The sequence below is a fragment of the Solea senegalensis genome, linkage group LG4 (genome assembly GCF_019176455.1).
Source record: "Solea senegalensis isolate Sse05_10M linkage group LG4, IFAPA_SoseM_1, whole genome shotgun sequence".
Taxonomy (NCBI): Eukaryota; Metazoa; Chordata; class Actinopteri; order Pleuronectiformes; family Soleidae; genus Solea; species Solea senegalensis.
Window position 1 is genome coordinate 18,372,349 of NC_058024.1, and position 26,157 is coordinate 18,398,505.

Here is a 26,157-nt window from a genome sequence, read left to right on the forward strand (position 1 = left end):
ATTTCTGTGATTATATTAGATTATATTAGATTAGATTAGATTAGATTAGATCAGATCAGATTAGATTAGATTAGATTAGATCAATCCCACTGCAGGAAAATGTTTTTGTTATAGCAGCTCACAAAAACCAAATAAAGTGCAAACATAAAAGTAGAAAATAAAAAAATATATAATGTACATGATGATGGTATATATGTAGGAGCTTTGCACAGTCCCGTCCTTAGAGAAGTAAATGATCAGAGTACAAAAAACTGTAAAGTTTTATAGTTTTACAGCAGTGGGACTGAATGATCTCAATGATGAAACTTCTCATTCTGCAGACATTTGTTCGGTGTCAAAATTCTAAACCAACGATGACATTTAGAAAGACATTGAGACGTTGCTACATTTAAATCTATTAATAATCAACAAAGTTCGATGTGGGTTTATGTGTCGATACTGCTGCCCTTCCATCATTTGAAACCAGTGTCTTTGTTCATCATTTATTTTCTCCTGGTGTTTTGTGTAGTATCTGTGACACTGGTCATAGACACTCTGTTTGAGTTTGTAAGTGATCAAGAGACTGGACTGGTTTTATTCCAACACCATGGTGTTAGTTATGCTCTAGTAGTTCATACGTGTGTGAAGGCTGGTTTTGAACACTTGTTTGACCCATGTCTGTGTGATCATTGCTAATATGATATTCTCCAGTTCCCTGCACACAAAGGCATATGCACTGTGAAGTCAAGAGAAAAAGTAATCTAGTCTTACCAACTTTTCACCACAAGAGGGTGACATATTGTAGTGCTGTTCTGAGCGGAAGGATGGACAGACAGACACATGATAAAACGATTTCCATGTATTTTTGCAGAAAAGCAGAAAATAGAATGAGTCTAGAATAGAATAGAATAGACCTTTGCCGTTTATTCCTGACTGCCTTGTAATGTCTCAACATTAATATTTTTGGATGGTTGACACAGATTTGGATTTTAGGAAAGAACTATAAATAAATTCAAGAAACTCAAGAAACACTGGACAATTTTAAGGGTAGACACTTCTCCATGGGAAGAATGCACTAAACCAGATATTATTACTTCTATAAGCCTCTCACGATATATGCTCATACAAAATATATGTGTTGTAAAAGTGATGCATCAAATGTTTCATTCATGATTACATTATTTTTACTTATATACTTATCTTCCTAATGAGCACTGGCAACACTATCCCTAACCTCACACTAACCAGTTCCCCAGAAATGAGGGTTAGGTTAGAGTCCCGCCTCAGCAGGACCAGTTTTTTGTCTCCATGAGGGCTACTGGTCTTGACAAGAACAGTGTTTATGCCAGAAACGGTCCTAAAGAGGCAACACACACACACTGGTTTCCATGACTTCAGAGGACATTGCATTGACTTCCATCGTTTCCTGGTGATTTACTCTAACCTTAACCATAATTACAGGCCTAATCCTAATTCTAACCCTGACCTTAACCTCACCCTAACTAGTCTTCACTTTAAAATGTAGTAATTTACATTATGGGGACTTGATTTGTGTCCCCATAAGGAAGACAAGTCCCCATAATGTGACTGTGTAACACACACACACGCACCACCTCCTCCTCCTCAGTTCCTCTCCTCTCTGTCTCTCCTCACTCTCTCAGAGTTGCTCAGAGTTGAGGGAGGAATGGCGGCCCCTCGGAGTTTCTTCATATCTCTCTCCGGGTTGTTTCTGGTTTTATCTTTCTCTTGTGGATCTCCCACTTCAGGCAGCAAAAGATCAAACCAGGAGCGATGTGGTTTTAAGGTAGGGAACTCAAAGTTTGACTTTTGACTACGTTGATAACGATATTGGTCGAAAGCCGCTGCCCCCGCGTCACCTCTCGTTTTATGGTCGTTAGCTCGGTTTATTGCGTTTCTGTGACTTCTTCGGCTTTTATCACAGAGGCAGCTAAAATGAGCTAGTGTTTGAAGTCACTCCCGTGTCTAGTCTTGTTGTAGTCCGCAGTGTGTAGCGCCACTCACGCTACCTTGCTTACCTGTCTGCGCGGAGCTGAAGCTCACTTTCATGTACAGACCAAACTCCATGATAAAAAGTGCCAATTTAAATGTCACCCGTTTTGCATAAAAACTGTAGGTGTTAGAAAAGCACCTGTGCATGTGTACTGATGAGACCAAGTTCCTTACTCAGTTTGGCACAATACAATATGTTATCCAGGAATTTAACCCAATAAAAACACCTTTCATAACTTGCACACAGTCGTTGACTTAATCAGAGACGACGGCAAGTGAATGTTGTAAACTTAACCACAATGTGAATGTTATTTTTTTTTCGGCTATGTGTAGATTTGTATTAATTTAACCTTAAAATTGCTTGGTTTGGGAAACATATAATTCGAGACCTTACAGAACAACTAGTTCACATGTAAATGTAAAAGCCTGTAGTTGCTGCTTGATGCTGAATTACAGGATTTCATAGGATTTAACTCAAATATGTTGAAAAGCTGACATCTTGCTGTTGTGGATATGTGTGTGTTTGATTAAAACGCTCGATGGGAAAACCAGAATATGTGAAGTGAACCACAGACTTCACAACACCTTTGTCTCTGACCAAAGGAACCTTTTGGTCTGTGACACCTCCAGAGTTCATTTTATTTCTCTCATTTTCAAACATTTTGACATGAATACACTTTTTTTATTGTTTTTTAAAAATTTTGAAAATAGATTACCCTATATCCACCTCAGTGGGTGTGTGTGTGTGGGTCAAAAAACCAAATAACATTTGAAAGTAGTATTTTTCAATTTTGCCTTTTAAATTATTGAAGTTTTTGAATAGTGTCACATCTCTACATCTCAGCCTCAACGTGAATATTGGTAATTGCTCGTTATGACCCACTGTCACATGTAAAGTCTTCCGAACAGTAAACAGTCATGTCGTCTTCATCTTTGAGACAAGTTCATTTGATGTAGCTGCCAGTTGTTACACATATCGATGTGTCTGCAAATGTCCAATAGTACAAATACCCAAGGAAGTTAAAGTCTTGTGTCTTTGTCATTGTTTTTAAGTGGCTTGGCACAGTTAATCGCAGTAAACACAATTAGTCTGTAATTGAATTAAATTTTAAGTGTGCATGTGCAGTCATATGTGTGTATTAATTTTGTGATATGGCTTCCCTTTCCTTGTCTTAAATATGGTAAGCAGAAGAATCTGAGTGGACGAGTGATTGTATGTGTGAAAGCGCACACATTCTGCAGGTTTTAATTTTCCTGCGTTGATTGATGACTCCTACCTGCCTTTGAGTCGCTCTTGTGTGTGTGTGTGTGTGTGTGTGTTATCCCAGTTTCCTCTCGGTGGCTTTGAAGTGTTTTCTACAGGAAGCTTCACACTGTTTACTTTGAAGAAACATTCCTTCCTTCCCTCCCTCCCCTCTTACACCCCCCACCACACACACACACACATACACACCTCCCCCCTCCTTCTCTCTCTCTGCTTCCCTTCTCTTTTCAGAAACACACACATCAAAGGCTGCTTGATGGGGGTGTGAGGGCCTGCTATTCTACAGGTGTGAAGTTATTAGAGTTCTGTGTGTGTGAAAGAAATACCCCATTCCCACTGGTTTTTCACCAGGCAATCACTCTTGGTTCAAATGACTCTGCAACGCACAGCTTTAATAACAAAAAAAAAAAAAAAATTGGCTTTGGTTCTGATCGGCATCAGTGGGAACGTAAGAGTCAGGTTCTTCGACAACTCTCTGACAGAGAGGTGCCATTTTTGGAAACATTTTTCATTTTCTGGCCCGCAGCATAGCTGTTAGCATTAATGTTTGTAGTGATCCTTTATTTTGAGATGTTTTTGTGTCTACAACCAATGTGTGACTTTGGGGAAACTATAATGTGATAGCCCCACCTCATAGATGGTGGATACCCTCAGCATCTTCTTGTGTTTGGAGTTTGCTTTGGTTCATACTGTTTCTGTGATTGTGTACATGGTAATGTATACTTGTTTAAATAAAGTTTTAAAAGTAATGCGCTTGCTCCTGGGCCTGGCACGTCAGCATTTAGATTCATTTTGGGGGTTTAGTGAAAAATAAAGACATTTCTTGTGTTTCTGGAAAACGTTTTAAAGAATGAAAAAGAAAACGATCACTTAGGAGTAAATTCTGTGTCCGTGTGGATAAGGCCGAACTCCATACCCTCAGATCTTTCATTTTCGAACTTCTAGTCTTCAGGCCTGGTTCTAAATCAAATCACTTGATCGCTTTGTCAGACTTCATACAGCTCCCTCTGGAGCCACAAAAGACTTTATTCAACTCTTTATTCTCAACACATGCACTTGTCCTTCCCCAGACCTTTTAGCAGACTGTAATGTGTAGAATCAGTGAAATTCCTCTTCAAATGTCCTACATGGACAAATAATCATGTTTCTTGGTGTTTTGGAAACAGGCTTCACTGAGGCAACCGTATTTTTTTTTTTACCGGATGTTTCAGGTTGATGCTTAAGGACATTATAATAAACCATTTCATTCTCTCTGGTCAAACACATCTGCTGAAGTCATCACATCTGTCTCAGTGGAGGAAGACGCACCAGGAAATTATTCAGCTTCCCCCTCTCTCTCTGTTCTCTTCAGTATTCCTCATCCTTCTTTCTCTCTCATACTCCCTTGATTTTAACACAGGGTTCCTCGCTCTCTCTCTCTGTGACTATGTCACATCCCATCATGATGGAGGGCTCCAGTGTGTTTTTGGCATCAGAGAGCCTCAGAGGGCGTCACGGCCGGGTGGGCGTCCCGATGTGAAACACGTGTATTCTTCCTGGTGACTGAAGGATCGATGCCTGACCTTCACCTCTTACATGAAATACATCCAGGAAATATTTCTTCATCTTCATCCCCTGAGGCTTTAAAAGAGTGAAACTTTGGCTCAGAAATATGCCAAATTATTCCCTCAGCACCAAAATGAAGATGTAAGGTGCCTTCTTCTAGCCTGGCGTTTTAATTCATCAAAGGAGAGAATGGAAATATTTGAGGCTGAATGTTTGGACAGGTGTAGAAAACTCCCCCTCAGGCTTTGGAAGGTGGCTTGTTTGTAGATTATTGAAAACGAAATGCCCGAAATCCTCTGATTGTGTTGACAGTATATGTGACACTGAAGTAAGTACCATCATAGGTGTGAGGACTCGTGTCTCGGAGCAAATACACCTGGATTTTTGCTGAGTTGCTTCTGCTGCATCCTCACTGTGACAATGCTTCTGCTACATCAAGTCAGGCGTCCACACTACTCTGGGGATTTCTGGGGAAGCCCCTTAAACAAAGAACCCTGCTGGCCTCATTTCAGCTGCGTATCAGTCTGGACAGACAGAAACACAAACCTTTGAAAATGGTGACGCAGTTACCCACATTCACTTATCACGTTTATGTTATGTTTTGTTTTGTCTTTTGTATTTCATACCCGTACATGTAGTTGGACTGAGAGATATGAGCTTTCTTCTAATGCTTGATAACTCAGACAGACTCTTGAGTTTTGAGACAGTCTTTTTTCTCTACACATGGAGCCAGTACAGCACTTTATTTTTGCTTTTACTCTGGGAAAATGATAATGTCAGTGCCCCACCTTTCCCCTGCTCTTGCTGTCACTATCGTCTTGTGTTTAGAGATTGTTTGGTCTCTTCGCGTTACGGCAGAACTGTAGTGGAAAGCAGCTTTGAGTGGTCATCAAGACTAGAAAAGCGCTATTTAAATACAAACCATTCACCATTCACCATTCTTTGGTCAAAAAATGTGAAAAATGTTGATCAGTGTTTACCAAACCTGGAGTTCTCACATGTTTTGTTATATTATATCATATTAATACTGACTGATGATGATTATATTAATTTTAATTATTGGGGAAAAAAAAACACCAAAAAAAATAATAGATTAATTGAATAATTGTTGCAGTCCTAGATTGTATAACTCAAATGTATACTTCAAATTTCAAATAAAGCTTTATTTTTTTAATTATACATTGCATGTGTATGCATGTTGGTGTATTTCTGATGAAGCGTTTCAGCACCAGGCACAGACCTGGCATATGTACTACAGTCTAATAAGAAGGGTTAGCAGGAGAGAGGACAAAGTGCCACAGAGGGAGTGGAATAGCTCCTCCTGGATGAGGAGGAGGAGGAGTTGTGATGAAGAAGAGTGGTAGTAGGGGGGTCATTGAAGAGCAGTCATGCAGGAGGAGGAAGCTGCAGGTTTTGTTCCTGCGGTGGGAAATCTCTGGTTGGCTGCTCCCAAACACACACACACAGATTTTCTCAGTTTGCATTGTGTTACCTCACTTTTTCCAGCTTTTGTTCTTACTGAATGTTTTTCTCTGGAGCTAAAGCGCTGATGTGTATTTTTATTTTGTAAATGAATCAACAAATCAAATCAAACTGGAGGAGGGGAAAAATCCATGTGGTTAGATCTGATCACTTGAGGTGCTTGACAGCATGATGAACAAAACTGGAGCATGTTTACACAGACGTGATCAGATTTGAAAAGAAATAAAGTGTCTTACAAGTGGAAAAGAGCAGGAATGACAAAATAACACACTTTATTTAAGGGTTTACTTGCTGCTATTGAAATGTGTTGGCTGAAAATCAGCCTTGGAGGAAAGGTTTATGATTCATAGCAAAATCAGAATGAGCGGGAATGTCAAGAGAGTAATTGTGAATGACTGGTGGAGACACTGGAAATCTCATATCCGTTGTTGGAGTGAGGTGTGCTCGGGCTCACATGCTGAACAGCTCTTCAGCTCTCTGTGTCTTTTACTTGATCTGTTTTTACCATCAGTGAGCGTCTTTGGTGATTTATAGATCAGCCGAACACAGAGAGGAAGCTCACCGTATTCTGTGCAGACTTTCTGTCTACAGTCATTCAGTTCAATATTTCAGATGCAGGGACTGCATATTTGGCTAAAAGCTGGACTTGTTGCCTTCATGTGACTTACTTTAGATGAGAAATATATGCAGTAGAGTGGGGGAAAAATGGAGGTAATTCAGATGTTTGTGTCTTGACAGGCAATGTCTCCATGTTGGTGGAACGAAACACTAAAAAGTCTGCGCTACTACAAACCTTTCAGCCAATTTTATTGCAGCTCACACTGGTTTCATTTGGTAACAAACTGCTATTAACGCGAGTCAACCGCCCTGTATGTAAATCATCATAAAGACATGATTGTTTATCTGGTTTTTCTTGTTTTTGTGCAGATGTTGTCGTGGATGTTGCCAGGTAACACTGTTAGTGAGAGTGCCTGTTTGTGTTTTGTCACATTGTGCACTTCTTATTGACCAAAATGTTTTAATCAAAGTCGACTAGTTAACGATCACAGGTTTGTTTGTTTGTTTTTTAAAACTCATTTTAAACAAGGGAAGTGGAATGGGACAGAGAGTCAAAAACCCAGTCAGTACAGCATCACTTGAGTCTTTAAGACCATGTTTTGCATACAGATCAGAGACCTACAGCAACACAACAAGATCCAGGGCGACCTGGTGCTGTGCTCCCAAGTTAACTGAGTAAAATATACGCATTCTGTAGATATTTCATTGCAGCCATGTTGTGCCATATGGTAGTGTTTGGAGGCATGTGTGCGTGTTTGTAAGAGACAGGAAGACATTAAGAGGAACAGGGCAGAGTTTTGCCCCGAGGCCTTAGTTAGAGAAAAAGACTCTCATCAACTTCACACACAACCGCACAGAATTAGCGTGGCTCTATGTTTTCATGATAACTTTTTGAGTTCTCTTTGACAACATTCATTCCTCAGCAGGTGCCATTTACTGTGCTATTGAAGAAGCTTTGTAACTCGTGGGGCTTGTCAGTCGGCGAGTTGTGAAATAAAACATCTTATTTATGGCTTTTCGCAGTGTGAAACTGAGGGAATCAACTGTCAAATTTTTACTAGGATACAGCCGCATTTTCCATTTAAAACACACTGCATCCACCGTGTTTATGCCTTCCATCCACAATAATCTAGAGTTTTAGAGTTTGACAACACTGCTGGAAAGTTTTACCTCTTCATCTGTGTAAAAAAAATCTATGTGCTGATTTTTCACCATTGTTGTTTCTTGTCAGTAAGTAGAACCGCAGAGAAAAGAAAACCTGCCTCATGCTCAGCCTATTTCAATGGATGTTTTCAGCTGTGCTAATATAGACACAGATTCATTCTGCTCGTCTGGATGCAGAATCGTTTAAGTTTCAAAATGTCAATTTGTTGCTTCACTTTTACAAACTACAGTATCTGAACTATCTCTTTAGGTAAATGTGTTACTATCTAATCAATCAATCATCAGTGTGAATGTTTGGATATTGACAGTTGTTAGTTGTTTATTTTGGGGCAATTTAAGCGGAATAGCACAGCTCTGATCCCACTTATCCAGAGAGAACTTTTCTAGCTGTTTGTACTTAGGCTCATAAGAGTGTGTTGATCAAAGGTCAACTGTGCGTGTGTCCCATGTTCTCTGTCCCACATCTGGAACTGGTCTGCAGGCCCCAAACAAAATGAGGGAGAATAGAAATCTGCTACATGAACCTTGAATGCTGTAATTGAAGGAGTTCCTGTTTAATCAGATTCTTCATTCTCTTCTTGCCTCCTTCCTTTCTTCCTTCCCTGCAGGCCTTGTGATTACATCCCCATCATCCTTCACTCCCCCCTTCTAAGTCCTCCTTTTCTCTTAGTCCTCCCTTTCTGACGTTCTTCTATTCGTCCTTGCTTCCTCTGCTCCCTCCCTCTTTCCTGTGATTTCCTCCAGTGCTGTGATTAATTACTGTTGATGTTCAGCTAACTGAGGCTGCCTAATTACCACAGGAACTGATCATGTGTATGTGTGTGTGGGGATTCCCGAGGGGAATTCTGCTCTTTTTTTTACTGGTTTTGAGTTTTAGTGTTTGTATATTTGTAGTGTGCCTCTGCTCTTTGTTGTTGATATCAAAAAGTGAATTGAAGCATGGTTCATCTACCTTCCCAAACAGACGGCATGTCTGCTGACTGTGTGTAGGTTCTCCAACAGCTGCCCTTTAGTTGTTCTATTTTTTAATTACTATTAACAAACTGTCTTTTCTGATGTGACTCAGTTGGCTCAGGCCTCCGGGTGTGTCGGTGCATGTTTGTAGTGACTATAATGATTACAACCTGTGAGAAACAGCTGGCAACAGGAAGGAAGAAAAGTATAACTCTCTTTTTTCTGTTAAAAAAAAAATTGTTTGTTGTAAAGTATAGGTTTGCCTCGCTGTCAGTCACCTGCACAATGTAGTGGTAGAAGAATTTAGTGTGAGATTTTGGACGGTCAGAGCTAATGAAGTAGTCATAAAAGGAGTTTGCTGTGCTGTATCAGTTTAACGCTCTCACATAAACCTTTTTTTACACCAAAATAAGCAGACATTTGCTTTTTAACTAGGGTTGGTTCAGGTTTAGTGTCACAAATACAAATTTGTACATACATATCGAAAGCAGGAAACACAAGACACAACAGAAGAAAACGTCATGCAGTTACAGTCATAATGTAACCTTGCTTAAACTCCCATATCTTTGACGTCAGTCTCTCTTTCAATGACTGGATGATTGCATGTTTAAACAATGCATGTCCTATTCTCACGGGGGAAAGGTGCAGCTACATGTTTGCTTACCTAGTTTTGTTGTTATTTACACTGTGCAGTTCACCACCATATGTATTCTAATACACTGACATGCCTCCAAATAGTGAATCCTTATAGTCCCTGCTTTTACAAGTGGAGAGACACATTGTTACATAACGTTAGGGTTTGGAGGTATCTATATTTTGATCCTGTGATTCACACATTGTCAGATTTGGCCAGAGTAACCAGAGTCATCTTTCCAGGGAGATGTGCATCTCCTTGTTAAACTCCGCATTATGGCCACTCCACCTGCTGCTTGACCCTCCACTCGAGTCTCACCATCTCTGCTTCTAACGCTGCTGTCTTAGTCTTGGCAATCACCGCTCTTCTATCCTCTGTGGTACCCAGTGTCAAGGAGAACTGAATGATGAAAAAGTGTGATATCGCCAATTGCATTTATTTATTTGAAAGTGATCAATTGTTCAGCCCTAACCAGAACCAGCCTTTCTGGGGGAGGGGCAGGGCACTTTCCCATTGCAACCCGTCAGGAAGTCTGTGCCTTTTTGTGCTTGTCAGTGAAAAGCTTCCCTTGATTTTAATTAGCCTCCCATTTCATGGTGCCAGCAGGACATGTGTGGGCGCAGTAGCATGTAAACCTCTGTAGGTCAAAGGTTAGTGGTCCAAACAAAATGAAGGCAAAATATATACATATACCGGTATATATCGAACAAGGAAGGATAGGATAGCCCCATGTGAGTGTTTCTGGACTGTTTTTATTTAGAACATTTATGCTATAGTGACTTCTTCAAAGGCCTCTTTGATGCTGTTAGTTCTCCTTTATGGTCTATGCTAATGCATGTTCTAAGGGCCAGGGAATGCATTATGTGAATGAGAGTCTTCACAAGTATGTAAGTACAAACATGTGTGTGGACGGATTGCTGAGGTACATTGGCTGCTAACAAGCATGGCACACCTTCTGTAACACGTACACGCACACACAGTAGGGGGTCTGTCTGATTGATTTCAGGTGTGTGTGTGTGTGTGTGACCACAGTCTGACACCTTTGTTAACAAGCCTGTGTGTGTGTGCATCATGTGTACTTGTATTTTGTTGCCTCCTTGGCTTTTTATGATATAAACACTGACCTTGTAAGGACCAATGGTCCTCATGGAGACCCAAACCTGGTCCTAATGAGGCAGAATCTCATTTCTGAACTACTGGTTAAGTTTATTGCCAAGCTTTCAATTGTGGTTAGGTTAAGGTTAGGTATGGCATCAACTGGTTATGGTTATAGATAGGGTTAGGTTGTTTAGGCTGTTAAAATTAAGGAAATAAAAGGGAAAAAAAAGTCTGCGAGGACAAATTTTGATGCAAAACTATCTTTGTGGAGACATTTTAAACTAGTGAGGAAATCTTGGCCAGTGGGGTTAGGGAATGCATTATGTTAATTAGTGTATTCTATAAAACTGCTGTACAACTGTGTGTGTGTGTGTGTGTGTTGCACAGCAGGGCAACATAAAAACAAGGTCAAACCTGTAAAAGTTCTCTCCTCAAACAGAAACATGCCTCATGAGACTCTGGCCCCTTCAGACATGGTATTAACTTTAGTCCTCAGTGATCTGATCACATGTGGACAGCTCCTAATAAGACTGTTCATACGTCACATATGTCATAAATGCGCCTCCTGTGATCACATATGGTCGTATCTGGCATCCTCATCCTTAATTCAAATACACAATTTTACAACAGTTTAACTGTTGTAAAAGGGCGGCTTATGAGCGCTCGGACCTTAACTTCTGCCAGTGATTGTATCTCTGTTAATGCCAGGTCTGAACGGTGAACCTGAAGTATGGTTTTGGTGATCAGCAGAATGCACTGGGTACCTTCATACCTGCAACATTGATTGTAAATAAAAATGGAAGTAGCTTTGCGGGTTAAAAAGTGAAGAAGTAGGATGGAAGATTTTAGCAACCTTGGTGACTTGCATTATTTACAACATCACCAACAGCTAGTTTCACATCTGCATGTTTGACAGCCTGTATCGTCCAGTCAGTGCCTGGTTACAGGTGATTTTCTGGTTTCAAAGAAATTGACATAATACTGGTCAAATCACAGATCTTGAGGCTTTACAACAGAAGTTTGTTTTGCAACCAGAAGTTCACGCTCAGTTTTTATATACAGACAACAACCTTTATTTAGCTCTATCCATTTCCGATTGGGTCACTCAGGATGGATTTTAATACCAGCACTGACCGAGGACTGTGTCACTGTGCAGATAGGGTAGATACGGCAAGGAGTATTATGGGTAAGTGCAGCTCTCATGGGAAGTGGTGTTCACACCTCAGCTTATCTCACTTTTCATGTTATACTATATCTGCTGTCCTTTGTATTAAATAGAGCTGCAGGGAGGAGCTTGGGAGGATATCTTTCTTCTGACACAACCTGCTGGAGCCTGGTGTCTCATTATATCAAAGACTCTGTTCAGACCTGGTTTTAACATCAATTCAGAGTAATCCAATCACAGGGGGCCGGGTCACGAGTACAGATCTGCTCTGCACACATCCAAATATGTCCTCAGGGTGTCTTGAGATCCAGTCAGGAGCACATTTGCTGTGTGAACATGAAAGTGGCCACACCCCTTACTCTGCTTCAGTGTCCATACACAGATCTGTTCCATCTTCTGTAGATGCATAACACCTGGTGAGAGCTGGTGTGATTGGATTGTCCATGTCCCTGCTGCAAAAAGAAAAGTTATTTGCTTTGCTTTGTGCTGGACCTGTAAGTGAGGGACTAAATCTTTGGACAAGAAGCCACGTGGTTAGCACTTCTAACTCGACCCATCGTGTTTTAGCCACAATGCTTGTGGCAATGTCATCACGATGCGACTGGTGATTAGAAATTAGAAATATAATGTTTAATGTACAATGTTTTATAGACAAAGTTGAATGAGAAAATAAGCAGCAGATTATTTGATAATGAAATGGTTCGTAAAGTAGCCACACTAAATTAAATCGGTGAAACTATTGTACCCCGAGCTAAGCTGCTTACCACGGTGGTCACAGAGTCATGACGAAAGGCCTCACAAAAAGAGTGAAATCCATTGCTTCTCTTGTTAATGGACATGTTATTCCATATAATAATTAATGATGTATCTTTCTCATGTCTTCTCCTTCAGGTGCAGTCTGGTGCAGATGGCAGTCGCAGGTTTCCCGTCACCCTCAGAGCTGACAGTGAGTATCTGCGTATGTGTTAAAAGAGTCTCTGTGTGTTACCTTGGATCTGCAGGTGTTTGAACCACATCGTCCTCATCGGTGCTCAGATGGTGGTTCCTATTCCAATCATCACAGGAAAACTGGGAATCATTGACGTATCTCTTGAGTGCAGGGATTGTGATGCCAGTCCACCCACATTTATTTGCTCGCTGACTTTTTTGAAGATATTCGCGTTCCACTGAAAGTTGAGGCTTTCTTGAGAGGTAAAAATCAGTCACAAAATCGGACCGATTTTTATTCTCCTTTATGTCCCCACACGCTTTGTTGCCCCATATCTCTAACCCCATGACCCTCTTCCTCCTCCACCGTCTTCCTCTGCCTTTCTTTCTTTTCATTGTTCTTTCTCTGTAAAGTCAAGTTCCTGAGCCGTGGCCAATCCCTGCCTCCCTCCTGCCTTTGTCCGTGACCATGAGCGAGAAGCTCGTTCAGATTTCTTTGTTAGTGTATTTTCAATTTATTTGTTTTGTCTATGAATGTCAGATATGCCCGTTACAACTTCTTGAAGACTGAGGTGATTACATACGTCTTTTCAAGAGTCTTCAGGTGTTTTGTTTTCTTTGAGAATAAAAATATAAAGAAATGTTAAAAAAATAAATAAAATAAACCTTATTTATTCATGCAGACATGAGGGAGAGTTTGTTTGTCTTGTCAAGGAAATGAAAAAAATGGCTCAAAATGTCAAGTTGTTCCCTTTTAATACTTCATATTATCACTGCTTCTCAGTGATAGCAGACAGTCAGTCTCGCAGTAAATTAAGCGTTCAGCCACAGCTCCCCTTTTCCTACAAAAGTAATTTATTTTCATTTAATCTGACCGTTATACATATTTTGTCACTAAGAACGTGGAGGTCACAGGTCAGAAGGTCACGTGACTGAAACGATGATGCGTCCTGTTAAAGAACTGATGGAATAAACGTGTCGAAAGCCCTCACAGTTTACCAAAGTTAAGCTTGATGGTGTTTTAGCATGACAATCAGAATCTGCTCATTGTGTGTGTGTACTGAGGTGTGTGTGTGTGGATGTGTGCGACACACCTCACTGCTTCCTTTCCTGTGAACCCCAGCTGTTGGACAATGGGGGACGAAAGCAAATAGTAAAGCTCAGTTCTGATGCTGGATGTTTAATCACAGGTGTTTTTATTTCTGGATCAGAACCTGGAAATTCATGCTAGCTCTGTATCAATCCACCCTTGAAAGTAGTCCTCCCAACAAATGCAGTTGAACATGTGTTAAGAATTTATTTAGGATTTTTATTCATTTTTATTAAACACACAGCTATGTCATGTTCCTGTTAACTCTTTGCTGAGGCTCATGAGTATGTCTCAGAAAACAAAGGTGTTATTATTGGCTATTAGATAAAATTATGTTGATTTCATATTATTCACTATCTAGCCACTTTTGATGATGACGAGGAGTCAAAGCAAAAACTAAGGTTCTGCTCTTCATCCACCGGTGACCTTTTCCTTTGCTCCTTATATTCCTCTTTTACTCTACTCTTCCTCTTCTACTTTGTCATATAAAAAGGTCTGAGGACAAAGAGAAGGGAATTAAGGAGGAATAGGAGTAACGATTTGTGACCTTTCCCTCCTCCTTACATCCTAAAGAGGAGCTTTATGATGGAGGAAGAGGAGCGATCAGCTGTGACCTTCTCCTTGAGCTCTGAACATGACCCCGCTTTGAAGAAGATGACGAGGCGAGAAGAAGCTGAGCAATGACCTTGCATATCCCATGCCCTCCTAACCCTCTCTGTCACCTCCATCTTTTTTTAAGCTCCTCTCCTTGGTCCCATCTTACTCCCTCTCTTCCTTACCTCCGCCCCCTTCAACAAACGGTGGCTGGCAAGAGGAAAGAGGAGCAGTCAGTCGTGTCTGAGCTCACGCCCCCTTTTCTTTCCACCTCCTAAGTCTATCTTTTCTCCAAGATCCCTCTCGGTTCATGGCTGGGTGCTTCTCCTCATCCTCATCCTCCTGCTCTTCATCTTCAGGCCGTCTGTCTTCCGTCTCTTACAAGATAACAACATTGAGCAGAGAACAATTGTGACTGAATGAGTGACAGTTATGATAATTAACGCTATGAATGACAGGTCAAAGATTTATATTTGCATTTCATTAGTGATAAAAGTATTGTTTCATAAGTTAAGTAGTTATTAAGTTAGTCTCAGTACTTACATTTTTGTAACTCACGCCAAGCTGGATTTTCCCAATACAGCTTCCTAAAATGTGGACACGAAGAGGGTTTCGACAAATAAATGACAAAAAAATGGTTCAGTAACAAATTACGGGCTCAAAGCTTTAATTTCTCTCTTTTTTTCTTGTGTGTTGTCCTGCAGACTGTTCATTGAACTATCCATTGGGGAAACATGTGATCCATGAAGTTGCCAATGTCTCCTTCACTCACCTGGCCTGTGAGGATCAGGCCGCTGTGGTGGTTCACTGGTCTGCAAGTCCATTAGGTAACGTTCTGTGTTCACCTGTCTGTCTGTCTGTTCATAAGATTCTTCAGAGAGGAGAGGGGCCAGCTGTGTGTGTGTGTGTGTGTGTGTGTGTGTGTGTGTGTGTGTGTGTGTGTGTGTGTGTGTGTGTGTGTGTGTGTGTGTGTGTGTGTGTGTGTGTGTGTGTGTGTGTGTGTGTGTGTGTGTGTGTGTGTGTGTGTGTGTGTGTGTGTGTGTGTGTGTGTGTGTGTGTGTGCGTGCGTGCATTCGTGTCTCTTTGATCAACCAGAGAGAGAGAGAGAGGATCACATCTCGCACTACAATACCACGATTTGACCGTGAAGGAATGTGTGTTGGTGTATGTGCACAGTGTAAGGTGAACCTCTCTGTGTGTGTCTCTCTCTCTCTGTCTCTCTCACACACACAGTGTGTGACAAAGCCTCCTGTTGTTTTCTTTGACAGAAATCTTCTGTCCAGAAATGTTCGATGTTTCATGTGAAACAGCATCAGAGAAAAAAAAATCTCACTAAAAAGGCACTGCGATTAAAAACCTCTTTCACGCGTGAGACCAAGAGAAAAGAGAAAATCTCCACACACTCACTCATGCTGTCCCTTTTCTCTGTCATTTTGGTGTAGGATGAAGTAAATAACTTTTCTAGTCCTACCCCCTTTCTTTTTTCTTCTTTGTAACTGTCAAATCAGAGCTTCAGCGATACAGTCAAAACAACACAAGATAAAAAAAAACAAAAAATCAATTTCAAGCCAAACAAAAGGAAGACGCACTGTTCTACATAATGTTATTTTCATTCCACCGGTTTGGTATTCGCTGTGTTAAATAATAACCCTAACCCTAAAATAATGTTTTTGTAGATCTGATTGAAATAAAACTTAGCAGATTGTGTTCTCTCTCCCTCATTACCAGCATCATTCACACAACCTGACAACAAATAAACAAATATACTTATATCAAAAATACAGATAAAGAAAATAGCGTGACAGTAACCAGGTACATGTTTCTATCCTGCATGATTTACATGTTTCTCATTCAAACGAATGGGTCATTATTTGAATCATGTGAGTGAGTTGGCGCAAGTCATGTTGTTCAGTAAATGTTTATTTAACTTAAGTTGTTTTGCGTATTATTGTACTTCATTTTTAATGAATGTAATCTGTTATGATTAAACTGTTATGTTTTATCAGATGGAGGAAAATATATTAAAAAAACGGTCAATCATATCAGCCAAAAAATATAGGCATAATAATCATACTGATGCAGTGAAATGGATATGGTTAATGAAGCTTTAGTTAATGTTAACATTATAACATCACATAAACAGAAATAACATCAGTATGTAGGACAGCAGATGAGAACCTGTTTCTTATCAAATTTTTTATAGCATCCTTCATGTGTCATACTAAATTAGAAGTGCTTTTCTTTGGTGATTTGTGTGATGATGATGATGATGATAGCAGCAATCTCGATGTTGCTGGTTTTGATACTGATCATGGCCTTACAGTCTTATTGTTCTTGATATATTTTAATCATCTAGATGAGTTAAATAAGTGTTTGCAAACCCTCTTTGTGTTTTTTACCAAAGTGGTGACTCACCGCTGCCTTTTCCTATGACTTTATGACTCAAAACAAAAATGAACACTGAACACAAACCTGGCAAAACCCTGCGGTGGCTGTAAAGGAGGAATAACATCCGTGTTTGTCGCCAACTATAGAGAGAGAGAGAGAGAGAGCAGCAGAACAGGTTTTTATGTCTTGAGGCAGATTCCTTAACATCTCTCTCTCTCTCTTTCTTTCTCTCTCTCTCCACTCCTAATAGGAAAAACATGTCCTGTGAATGCAAATGTGTAGTTGTAATTACAAGTCACATTTCTTTAAAGAGCACAGTGGGAGGACAAAGAGTAGAGGAAACAAATAGTGGACAGCAGGAGATACAGCAAAACAAAAGAGTGTGTGTGTGCGTGTGTGCGCGCGGGTGTGTGAGAGGGTGTAAAGGAAAAAATAAAAGATACAGGAATGGAAAATAGGAAATTAGAAATAACCAAATCATAGGAGGGAGAAAGGAGGAACAAAGAAGAGATTAAATAAGCATGAAAGGCACGGGACAAAGAAAGAAGTTGAGAACACAGAGAAAGGACGACAAGGAGCAACAAGAGGAGATTAAGTGAGGAGAGTAGTAAAGAAAAGAGGAAAATGAAAGAAAAGGAGGACAGGGGGGAAACAAGGTGAGGAAAAGAGAAAATGTGATGGAGCAGGACAGGAATGGGGAAAAAAGAGACGAGACAAAGGAGGTGCAAAATTGAGATTGAGAAGACCAGTAAATGGAGCAAGGAGAGCAGAGGGATATAAGAAAGCAGAGGACAGGGGGAGAAAAGAGGGGAGGGGAGGAAATATATGCAACACATGCAGGCGAGAGACAAAGAACAGTAAAAGGCGGAAAGGAAAAAGTAGTTTGGTAATTAGAGGAAGGATGAGTAACGGTATAATAAGTGATTGAGATAAATGAAGGAGAGATGGATGGTTGTTGGAGGACAGTGAAGCTGAACATTCTAACGTTCTATTTTGGTCTCCGCAGGGATCGAACATATTAAAGGGTTCAGAGTTTATCTGGAAGACAAGAATCCAGAGGGGAAACAGTGTCAGCATCTCATCCTCAAAGATCCACGGCAGCTCAACTTCACCTACAAGAACACGGTATGATGTCACTAATGTAGCATCCCATTGACCTCATAAAACCACACACACACACACACACAATATACACACATTGACACTATATGGTGAGTAGAGGTATGTGTTGCTGTAATCAATCACTTCCTGAGGAGGTCCCTTCCTCACTAAAACTGTCTGTTTAGTATTAAACCTTCATAATAACTGCCAGGACAAAGACATCTGAACATTATTATGAGGCAGACTTGAAAAATGTAAATCTAAGTCTTTTAAACATATGTGGCCACTAGACCTTTTTAGTGGCCACAACTGTTTGTTGGTGTCGGCTTGAAGGTTGAAATTCAAACTGCTCCTGAAAACAATGACATTACAATGATCCTGACTAACATGCATTGTCTGTGGAGAGTAAATATAGCGAATAGGTTGTTGAAACCTTCAACCTGGGCAGCATTTTGCCTGTTGTTGTTGTTGTTATTATTATTGTTATTGTATTGTATTAATATCATTATTATTATTATTATTATTATTATTATTATTATTATTAATAACATTACTACACTGTATTTTCTCCATTCCCTATGCAGCACAGGAATGTCTCTGGGCATCAGGAGATCTAAACACCGCTATACTGAGAAACAGAAAGTTTACATTAGATTAGGTTACATTAGAATGTTGCACACTACAGACTTTAAATATTAACCAATCTGACAAAAGTTGCCTGATGACAATGTTTACTATAGTTTACTAATGATTTCTTCTCACTTTCCTCACACAGAGGCTCAGCAGTCAGCCATTCAGTGGCTTGACCTTTGACACCGACTACATGGTCCGTGTTGTTCCTTTCCCCACTCTGATGAACGAGAGTTTCTTCCCTCCATCGTTTCTCCGGACCAACTGTGAGTCCAGTATTGTCCTTAACTATACAAGATTTATTATTTATAATTAATTGATATATAAATCAATTATGGGTTATAATTAAGGTCCATCAGATCACATCTGCCTTTTGTTTTTTTGGCTTAATGTCTTCCTTGATCTTTTTGTTCATTAAGTTAGCTTGAGGGTGAATAGATTAAAGAAACAATATAGAAATAGCTGGGCTAAACAAAGTCAAGACAAACCTGATTTTGTATATGAAGCAATTAAAAATACTAATTAAGTGTTTGTGTATTACAGCATGTGAAGTCCTCCTCGGATCAGACAACTTGGTTTGCAAACCATGTAAGTTCTTCTTTATTGTCAACATAACCAGAGCCTCCACATATTCATTTTTAGCCAATGAGTTGACACATTTTCTCTGTGGAGGATGCTATTGCATAAGGGTCTGTTAAGTTGTATATTATATAGTTCTTCATTCATATGAATAGTATTTGACCTCAGATCAGTACAAACACTACATGTCCCTGTGGCGTGTGGAGGTTAATTTACGAATTCTATTCATCTGTGTAGTCTGGAAGCCAAAGACCCTCAACATATCCCAGCTGGGTCCGAACCTCCATGTGGCGTTTGATCAGGCTCCGCCCTCTTTCGGCTTCCGCTTCTACTACCTCTACTACAAACTGAGGCATGACGGACCTTTCAAACTGCAGCGCTGCAAACCAGTAAGGCCAAATTTCTGTTTTGTAGTATGATGTCTCAAATGTGGAACTGTCAGAATTAGGATTTGGTGTCACTCCATTCATTTTTTTTGTTGTCAAACACGTTAAGAGTTAAGGCATACAAAAATTAAGTGTAACTTCAGATAGTTTTCTTTATGCATTCAATAATCCTACCTCGTGTTACAATGGTTAAATGTTCACAGCAGTGTTTTCCTGGTGCATCATTGTAGTCTTGACGTGTTGACTCAACATCACACTCGGAAGAAGTCTCTCATGAAGTTGCACCGTTTTCAGCTGAGTTATTGTTATTGTTATTGTCCTCATCATAAGTTTATTGTGTGTAGGACATGAACCAGCCCAGAACTACTTGCATCCTGCAGGACGTCACTCCAGGGACATACACTGTCGAGGTGAGTAAACACAGCACGGACATCGCTGGCTTATCACAATTAGAGCAATTAGAATTTCTCTTTTTCTTCTGTGTGTTAGTTGAGAGATGATGGTAACACAACCCGGAGGCAGATCCAGTACCATGTCAGCCAAGGTGATACACACACACACATACACACACATAGTGTTATACTGCAATTATCTTTTATTGTGTTGACTCATGCTGGATGCATTTGATTCATCCTTCAGTCCACTCCCCGTGGGCGGGGCCTATCCGTGCCATGGCTATCACAGTGCCGCTGGTCATCATGTCTGCTTTCGCCACTCTCTTCACTGTCATGTGTCGAAAGAAACAACAAGGTAAGAGCAGTGATGCTGGTCTAAAAATCTCTGTACACTTCGAGGGATCAATGAAAACCTTATCATGCACTATTTAATGTAGATCTGTTGGCCAATAAGAAATGTACCTCTTTTTTATTTTATAAATAAAAATACTTAATTGAGGCTTTTCATGTAAGTTTTACTGGTTTCAGTAAAATCTATTGTGAGGATTTCTTTCTCTTGCTTTTTCACACAATAGTAAATTGAATATCTTTGACTTAAAGTCTCTTAAAGATGTCACTTAATGTACGTTAATGTAGTTTTTTTTACCCAGGACTGATGTTCCATTATTTGAGATTTGACACTGTTCTGATAAACCTTTCTCGTCATTTTTTATTTTCTCTGTGGATAGAAAACATCTACAGCCAGCTGGATGAGGAGAGCAGTGAGTCATCCAATCAAAGCGCAGCATTGAACGCAGAACGCCCATGGCCTCGTCCCAGAGTCTTCATTTGTTACTCCAGCAGGGACTGTCCTAAACACACCAATGTCATACAGAGCTTTGCATACTTTCTGCAGGACTTCTGCAACTGTGAGGTGAGACAGACAGATGACACAAATCAACAGATAATGCATGTGTGGTGGAAAAAAAAACGTCCAAAGTTACTAGTCTTGAGTTAAGTGTGGTTGTCAAGTCTCCATTCGTGTCTGTTCAGGTTGTGCTGGACCTGTGGGAACATCTGGAGATCTGCAAAGAGGGTCAGATGTCATGGCTGAGCAGACAGCTGGATGAATCCGACTTCATCATCACTGTCTGCTCCAAAGGCCTACGGTACTACAGTGCACTGCCTTCACTACACTATCCACTGTGTCTCTGTCAAAATGACTTCTGATATGCCTTAAACCGTTAAGTTTATTTCTTTATATTGTTTTATTTCTGTTGTATTTTAAACTGGTTCTGTTTTCCTTTTGCAGCTACTACGTGGAGAGGAAGAGTCGCAGAGGGAAGACGCCAGTCAGTCGCTGCAGCAACAGCAGCAGCAGCAGCTCTTCTGCTAATGGATCTAGCGGTGACCTGTTTACAGTGGGCGTGGCCATGATCGCTGAAAAGCTGCGGCTAGCGAAGCAGAGCGAAGGGGGTGGCGACCCAGAGCTGAACCGCTACATGAGCGTTTACTTTGACTATTCAACGGAAAACGACATCCCCACCATGTTGAGTCTGGCTCCCAGGTAAATAACAAACACCTTCATTACAATAACTGCTGCGCCTGCAATATGTGTGTCAGGAGTCGATGATTACAGAAAAAACTGTAAATGTTCAAAAAAGAAGCAGTGGAAAAATCAAAAAAGTAGAGGAGAATTGAATGCGATGATCTCAGATATAAATGTTGTATCTTCTGCGGCTCAACTAATTTTCAGGTTGGAGCAACAGATTTCTGACATTATTCAGGCTTATGTATAAAATATTTTATGTAAAACATTTCAGTCTAATAATTTGAGTTTCAGTTATTTTGAATTATTTATGTTTAAATTAAGGTTTGTTCCTTTAAAGGATTCAGATTAAACCAGCACATTTGACCAAATGCAATTCAATCCCTACTCTAGGTTCAGAGCAGAATATGATTTGCCGTGTAAATATGTTTTCTGGCATCAATAATATATAAATAAATAAATATCATGTCCGTTGCATTGATGTTCACTTCCTGTTGCTTGTTTAGGTTCAAGTTGATGGACCACCTGCCTCAGCTCTTCAGTCGACTCCACTCCGGTCAGTCCAGTTTGTCTGACCGTGAGCACCAGCCTCTCAACATCTCCAGGAGAAACTACTTCAGGAGTAAGTCTGGACGCTCGCTCTACGTTTCCATCTGCAACATGCACCAACACATCAGCCAGAACCCTGACTGGTTCGAGAAGCAGCTGGCTCCTGCAGCAGGTTCTTCAGCGTCCTCTGGCATCCCTTCAAATCATTCTTCTCTACCCACTGTCCCGGCTCCCAGTCCTTCTCCAAAGCTTCCCAGCTGCTCCTCATCACTGCAGCCTGAGCAGAGGTTTGACTCTGGATTGGTGCTGAATGAAGTGCCAGTGAGGATACCATCACTGGAGGATGGGAGCGGACTCCCAAGAAGGAACCTGCTCCTACTGGCCCCTGGCTCGAGTCCTAGTCCTAGTCCCAGTCCCAGTCCCAGTCCTGGCCCTGGTCCCAATCCTGGTCTGTGTCCCAGTCCAGTCTTGCCACATTGCTCCATGTCGTTGCTGGGACCTACTTCAAGGTAATGCAAGGACTAATACCACTTAAATGTTCAGTTTTCATTTATTTTTGGAATATATTTGAGTCTTTAAAATAAGTTTTCCTCTTCTCAAGGGAAACTCGATTGATAATTCCTCTCCAGTCAAGGCCATAGAGTGAAGGACAGCATTTCTTATGGCTTAAGTGCTCTTGTGTTTTTCCTTTTCTTCAGGTCTACTTCTGGAGTGTCTGTTGTATCATCGGACGGGTCGTCATCCTCCTCCTCCTCCTCCACTGCTCCCTCCATCCTCACTGATGAGGTTTGTTCTGTCCAGGCAGAGGAGAGCTGCCCCACCCCTCTAGAGAACCCTCCTCCTCGTGATTCAGGCATCTACGATTCATCCGTCCCTTCATCAGAGCTTTCCATTCCCCTCATGGAGGGTCTGTCACATGACCAGGCTGACTCCTCCTCTGTGGCTGACAGCGAATCATCTTCATCAGGCTTAGGTAAGGCTAGCAGTTAGCGCGTGCAACGTTTTAGATACTCACCAAGGTTATAATAGCTTTGGATTTCGTTAGTTTTAATTTTATTTTTTCGTTTTGACTCTTTGTTTTCAAAATGAGTTAGTTTTAATTCATTTTTAGAGCAGGTTTGCTAGTTTTTATGAGTTAAGTAGTAGTATTGTTTTTTTATTTACTTTAGTCTTTATTAGTTTTAGTGTTAGAAAAAAATAAATTAAATACACTTCATATGAACCCAAAAGAATTATGTATGAAATTAATTTACAAAGACACACCTTTTCCTTACAATTTAATTTAGTTTCACTTAGTTCTATAAACAGTTTCACTTAGTTATTGTTTTTTTAATGTAGGTTTAATTTTTATTTCAGTTAACGAAAATGTTTTTTTCAATTTTAGTTAAATTATTTCGTTAGACTTTGTTAATTATAATAACCTTGATGCTCTCTACGTGTTGTTTAAGATTTTAAATGACGTCATTATATCCTGATATTTTGTGGTAAATTCATGGCAAGTGGAAAATTCTTCTTATTTCCCAATATGACTGTTGATTAAAGGCAAAAACAGGTGACTTAAAGCAGCAGTGTGTAACTTTCTATCCTCTGTTGTGTTTATCTAGTCAAAATGCTCAGAGAGAGTCATGCGGTGCTGATTATCTTTTTCAGTATTGTGTGAACTGATTTTGAATACAACAGACGTTTGTATACATATATATATATTCAAAAGTCACGCACTGTCGCTTTAAATGGAAAGAACAGGTTGTTGAGTCTGTGGCTGTTTGTCTTCCAGGTGATGAGGAGCCGTCCGTTGTTGCGTCAATCCGCTGCAGCACTGCCACAGTGTGTAAAGCAGAGCTGCACCACCACCTGGAGCACAATGATGGAATCGCTACTGTGGCTTCGTTGTAGGGGAGGGGCCTCCAGCCAATCAGAAGAGAAGCAGTCTTGTGACATCATCACTGGGTCTAAAATGTTCTTGGACTTAAGTTCTTTCTCAGAAGTGTTGTCATCCAAACATCATGGAAGCAAAACTGGAATAAGGAAAAAGGCATTTGAGTGTGTAATTTTGCAAATTACTAGTTCTTAAGTGCGGGTCTGTGAGTTTACACTGAGTTAGAGAACATTTTTAAAAAACTGACCACTACAATAGTTCCGCTCTCTGGTAACTTGAAGACCAGTGCCTTGTTACTATGGTAACTGGTGAGTTTTTGAACCCTAGTCCTAGGTAACTATGTTAACCACTGCATTCTAGAGCCTCATTCGAGTCCCCAGCCACAAAGCACTATGTACTGCTGACACAGAACACAAGTCCAGAGTAACTGTGGTCCCCTGTACATTCTTGAGCAATTGTCCGATTAACCATAGTAACCGCTGACTGTCAAAGAATATAGATAATTAAGATAACAATTGTGACCACTGAGTGCTGGAACACTCATCCATGGTGATGGAGTTACTTCTGGTCACTCTGCCTTTAGGACGTTAAAGGACTGTGTGTCCAGATGTGGGCAGAGCAGACGCGTTCAGACCAAAGACTGACTCAGCGCGGCGTCTCGGTTGATTGACTCAATAACAACTGACCCGTGAGTTGATGTCTGGTACCAAAATATGATGCTGATACACTCTTCAGGCGCTTTTTGATGCAGAAGCGCAAGGACACAAACTTGTTGGTGACATGTTCCAACTTGACAACATCCAACAGGATCAAAGCAGCTTCCGAGATTGTGGTCTCCACCAACGTCTTTGACAAAGGTCGCAGGATTAACAACGCCTTCAACATGTGAATAATTCAGAACTGGAATGGCATAATTTGACTGTCATGTGATCATTCTCAATATTGTAGGGAAATCCATGTCTTCGTCAGTGAATCCCGTCCTTTAAAAAGTGCCTTTTTCACATATGTGCCTTTTTATTTGAGGAGGAATATTTTAGTTAGCAGTCTGCAATTGAAAAGGCATACCTTAATTTAAAAATGATTTCTACAATGACTAATTGAAGAAGCAAGTAAACTGGTCAGCTCTGCCAATTAACAATTCACTAAACAGACGTGTGACTGTCTGTTAAATGTTAAAAAAACAAAAACTGTTGAATTACTATCAGAACTTTACTAAAAAACCTGCTAATGTGACTTAATATAGTGGAAAAGCTGTGTGAAATTCATGTTGAATTGACAGTTTGAATTTTATTTTCTCTGCTTTTTACTTCTAGACTATGCAACACAAAATAATTTGGTTGGTGAAGCCACATTAAAACGACAACATGTTGAATACCGTGGTTGCATTGTAAAGCTTATTGTTGCAGATTTTAAAATATTTGCCAAGTGTGACCATTAATGTTGCATTTATAGTTTAATATACTTTCATATGTGTTTATTGTCATGCTGGCATTGGATTTCCATGTGTTACTGATCCCATTAACTCTTGAGTTATTGATTCTTTCATGTTTCGCAGCTGCAGTCATATTTATTCGGTGGGCTGCTTCCAAAATCACAGCGATGGCTTCTGCTCCGAGTGTATTAGAAGGGACTATTCAGCATTTACAACATGTAAATATTATATTTGTATTTTTTTTATTGGAAATGTCTGTTCTGTTTTTAATATTTGTATAGTTAGACTGTTATTTTCCTATTTTTTGTTATGAAATGTACTGTTTTATAGTACCTTTAATGTAGGAAATAAATAAGAACATCTAATAAAACATTCCTTTTACCATCTTGTTCAGTGATAACAGTTTATTATTAAAATGACATACAGTTATTGCATTAAATGTATGACTGAATGAGTGAAAGCGCTTGCAACAGAGACATGGTTAACCATGTAACTCGATGTATAATTATTGCAGTACAATTAAATCACAAACGGGGAAGTATAAAGAAGTATTTTGTCATTTTGGTCAAACTGATGAAACAAGTTCTTAGGTTCTCACAAAGAGGCTCACACAGTCTTTACTGACATATAAACGAGCAGACAGCTCTTCAGTGTGAGAGCTTTGAAGCATCAATACTTATAACAACATTCTCCTCTAAAACTCACAGCTGGGCTCAAAGTCAGCCAGCTCAGGGCCTTCAAAATAAAATCCCACTTCTCATTGGTCCATCAAATTTGGATCATCATAAAGCTTGTAGTAGGAGGTAATGGTTAGTGAACCATGTCAAAT

General features: G+C 40.1%; 1 protein-coding gene across 1 annotated transcript; it reads left to right on the plus strand.

Moving 5' to 3' along the window:
• The first annotated feature begins 1,647 nt into the window (after window positions 1-1,647).
• Window positions 1,648-25,593, plus strand: il17rd (interleukin 17 receptor D). The gene is made up of 16 exons (XM_044025042.1): window positions 1,648-1,783; window positions 12,745-12,799; window positions 15,169-15,291; window positions 17,859-17,977; window positions 18,729-18,849; window positions 19,127-19,171; window positions 19,400-19,551; window positions 19,893-19,958; window positions 20,038-20,092; window positions 20,188-20,298; window positions 20,672-20,856; window positions 20,976-21,091; window positions 21,235-21,489; window positions 21,978-22,529; window positions 22,719-22,993; window positions 23,795-25,593. Exons 1-16 carry the CDS (start codon window positions 1,664-1,666, stop codon window positions 23,911-23,913), a joined length of 2,469 nt encoding a protein of 822 aa, XP_043880977.1. The 5' UTR covers window positions 1,648-1,663; the 3' UTR covers window positions 23,914-25,593.
• Window positions 25,594-26,157: the final 564 nt, after the last annotated feature.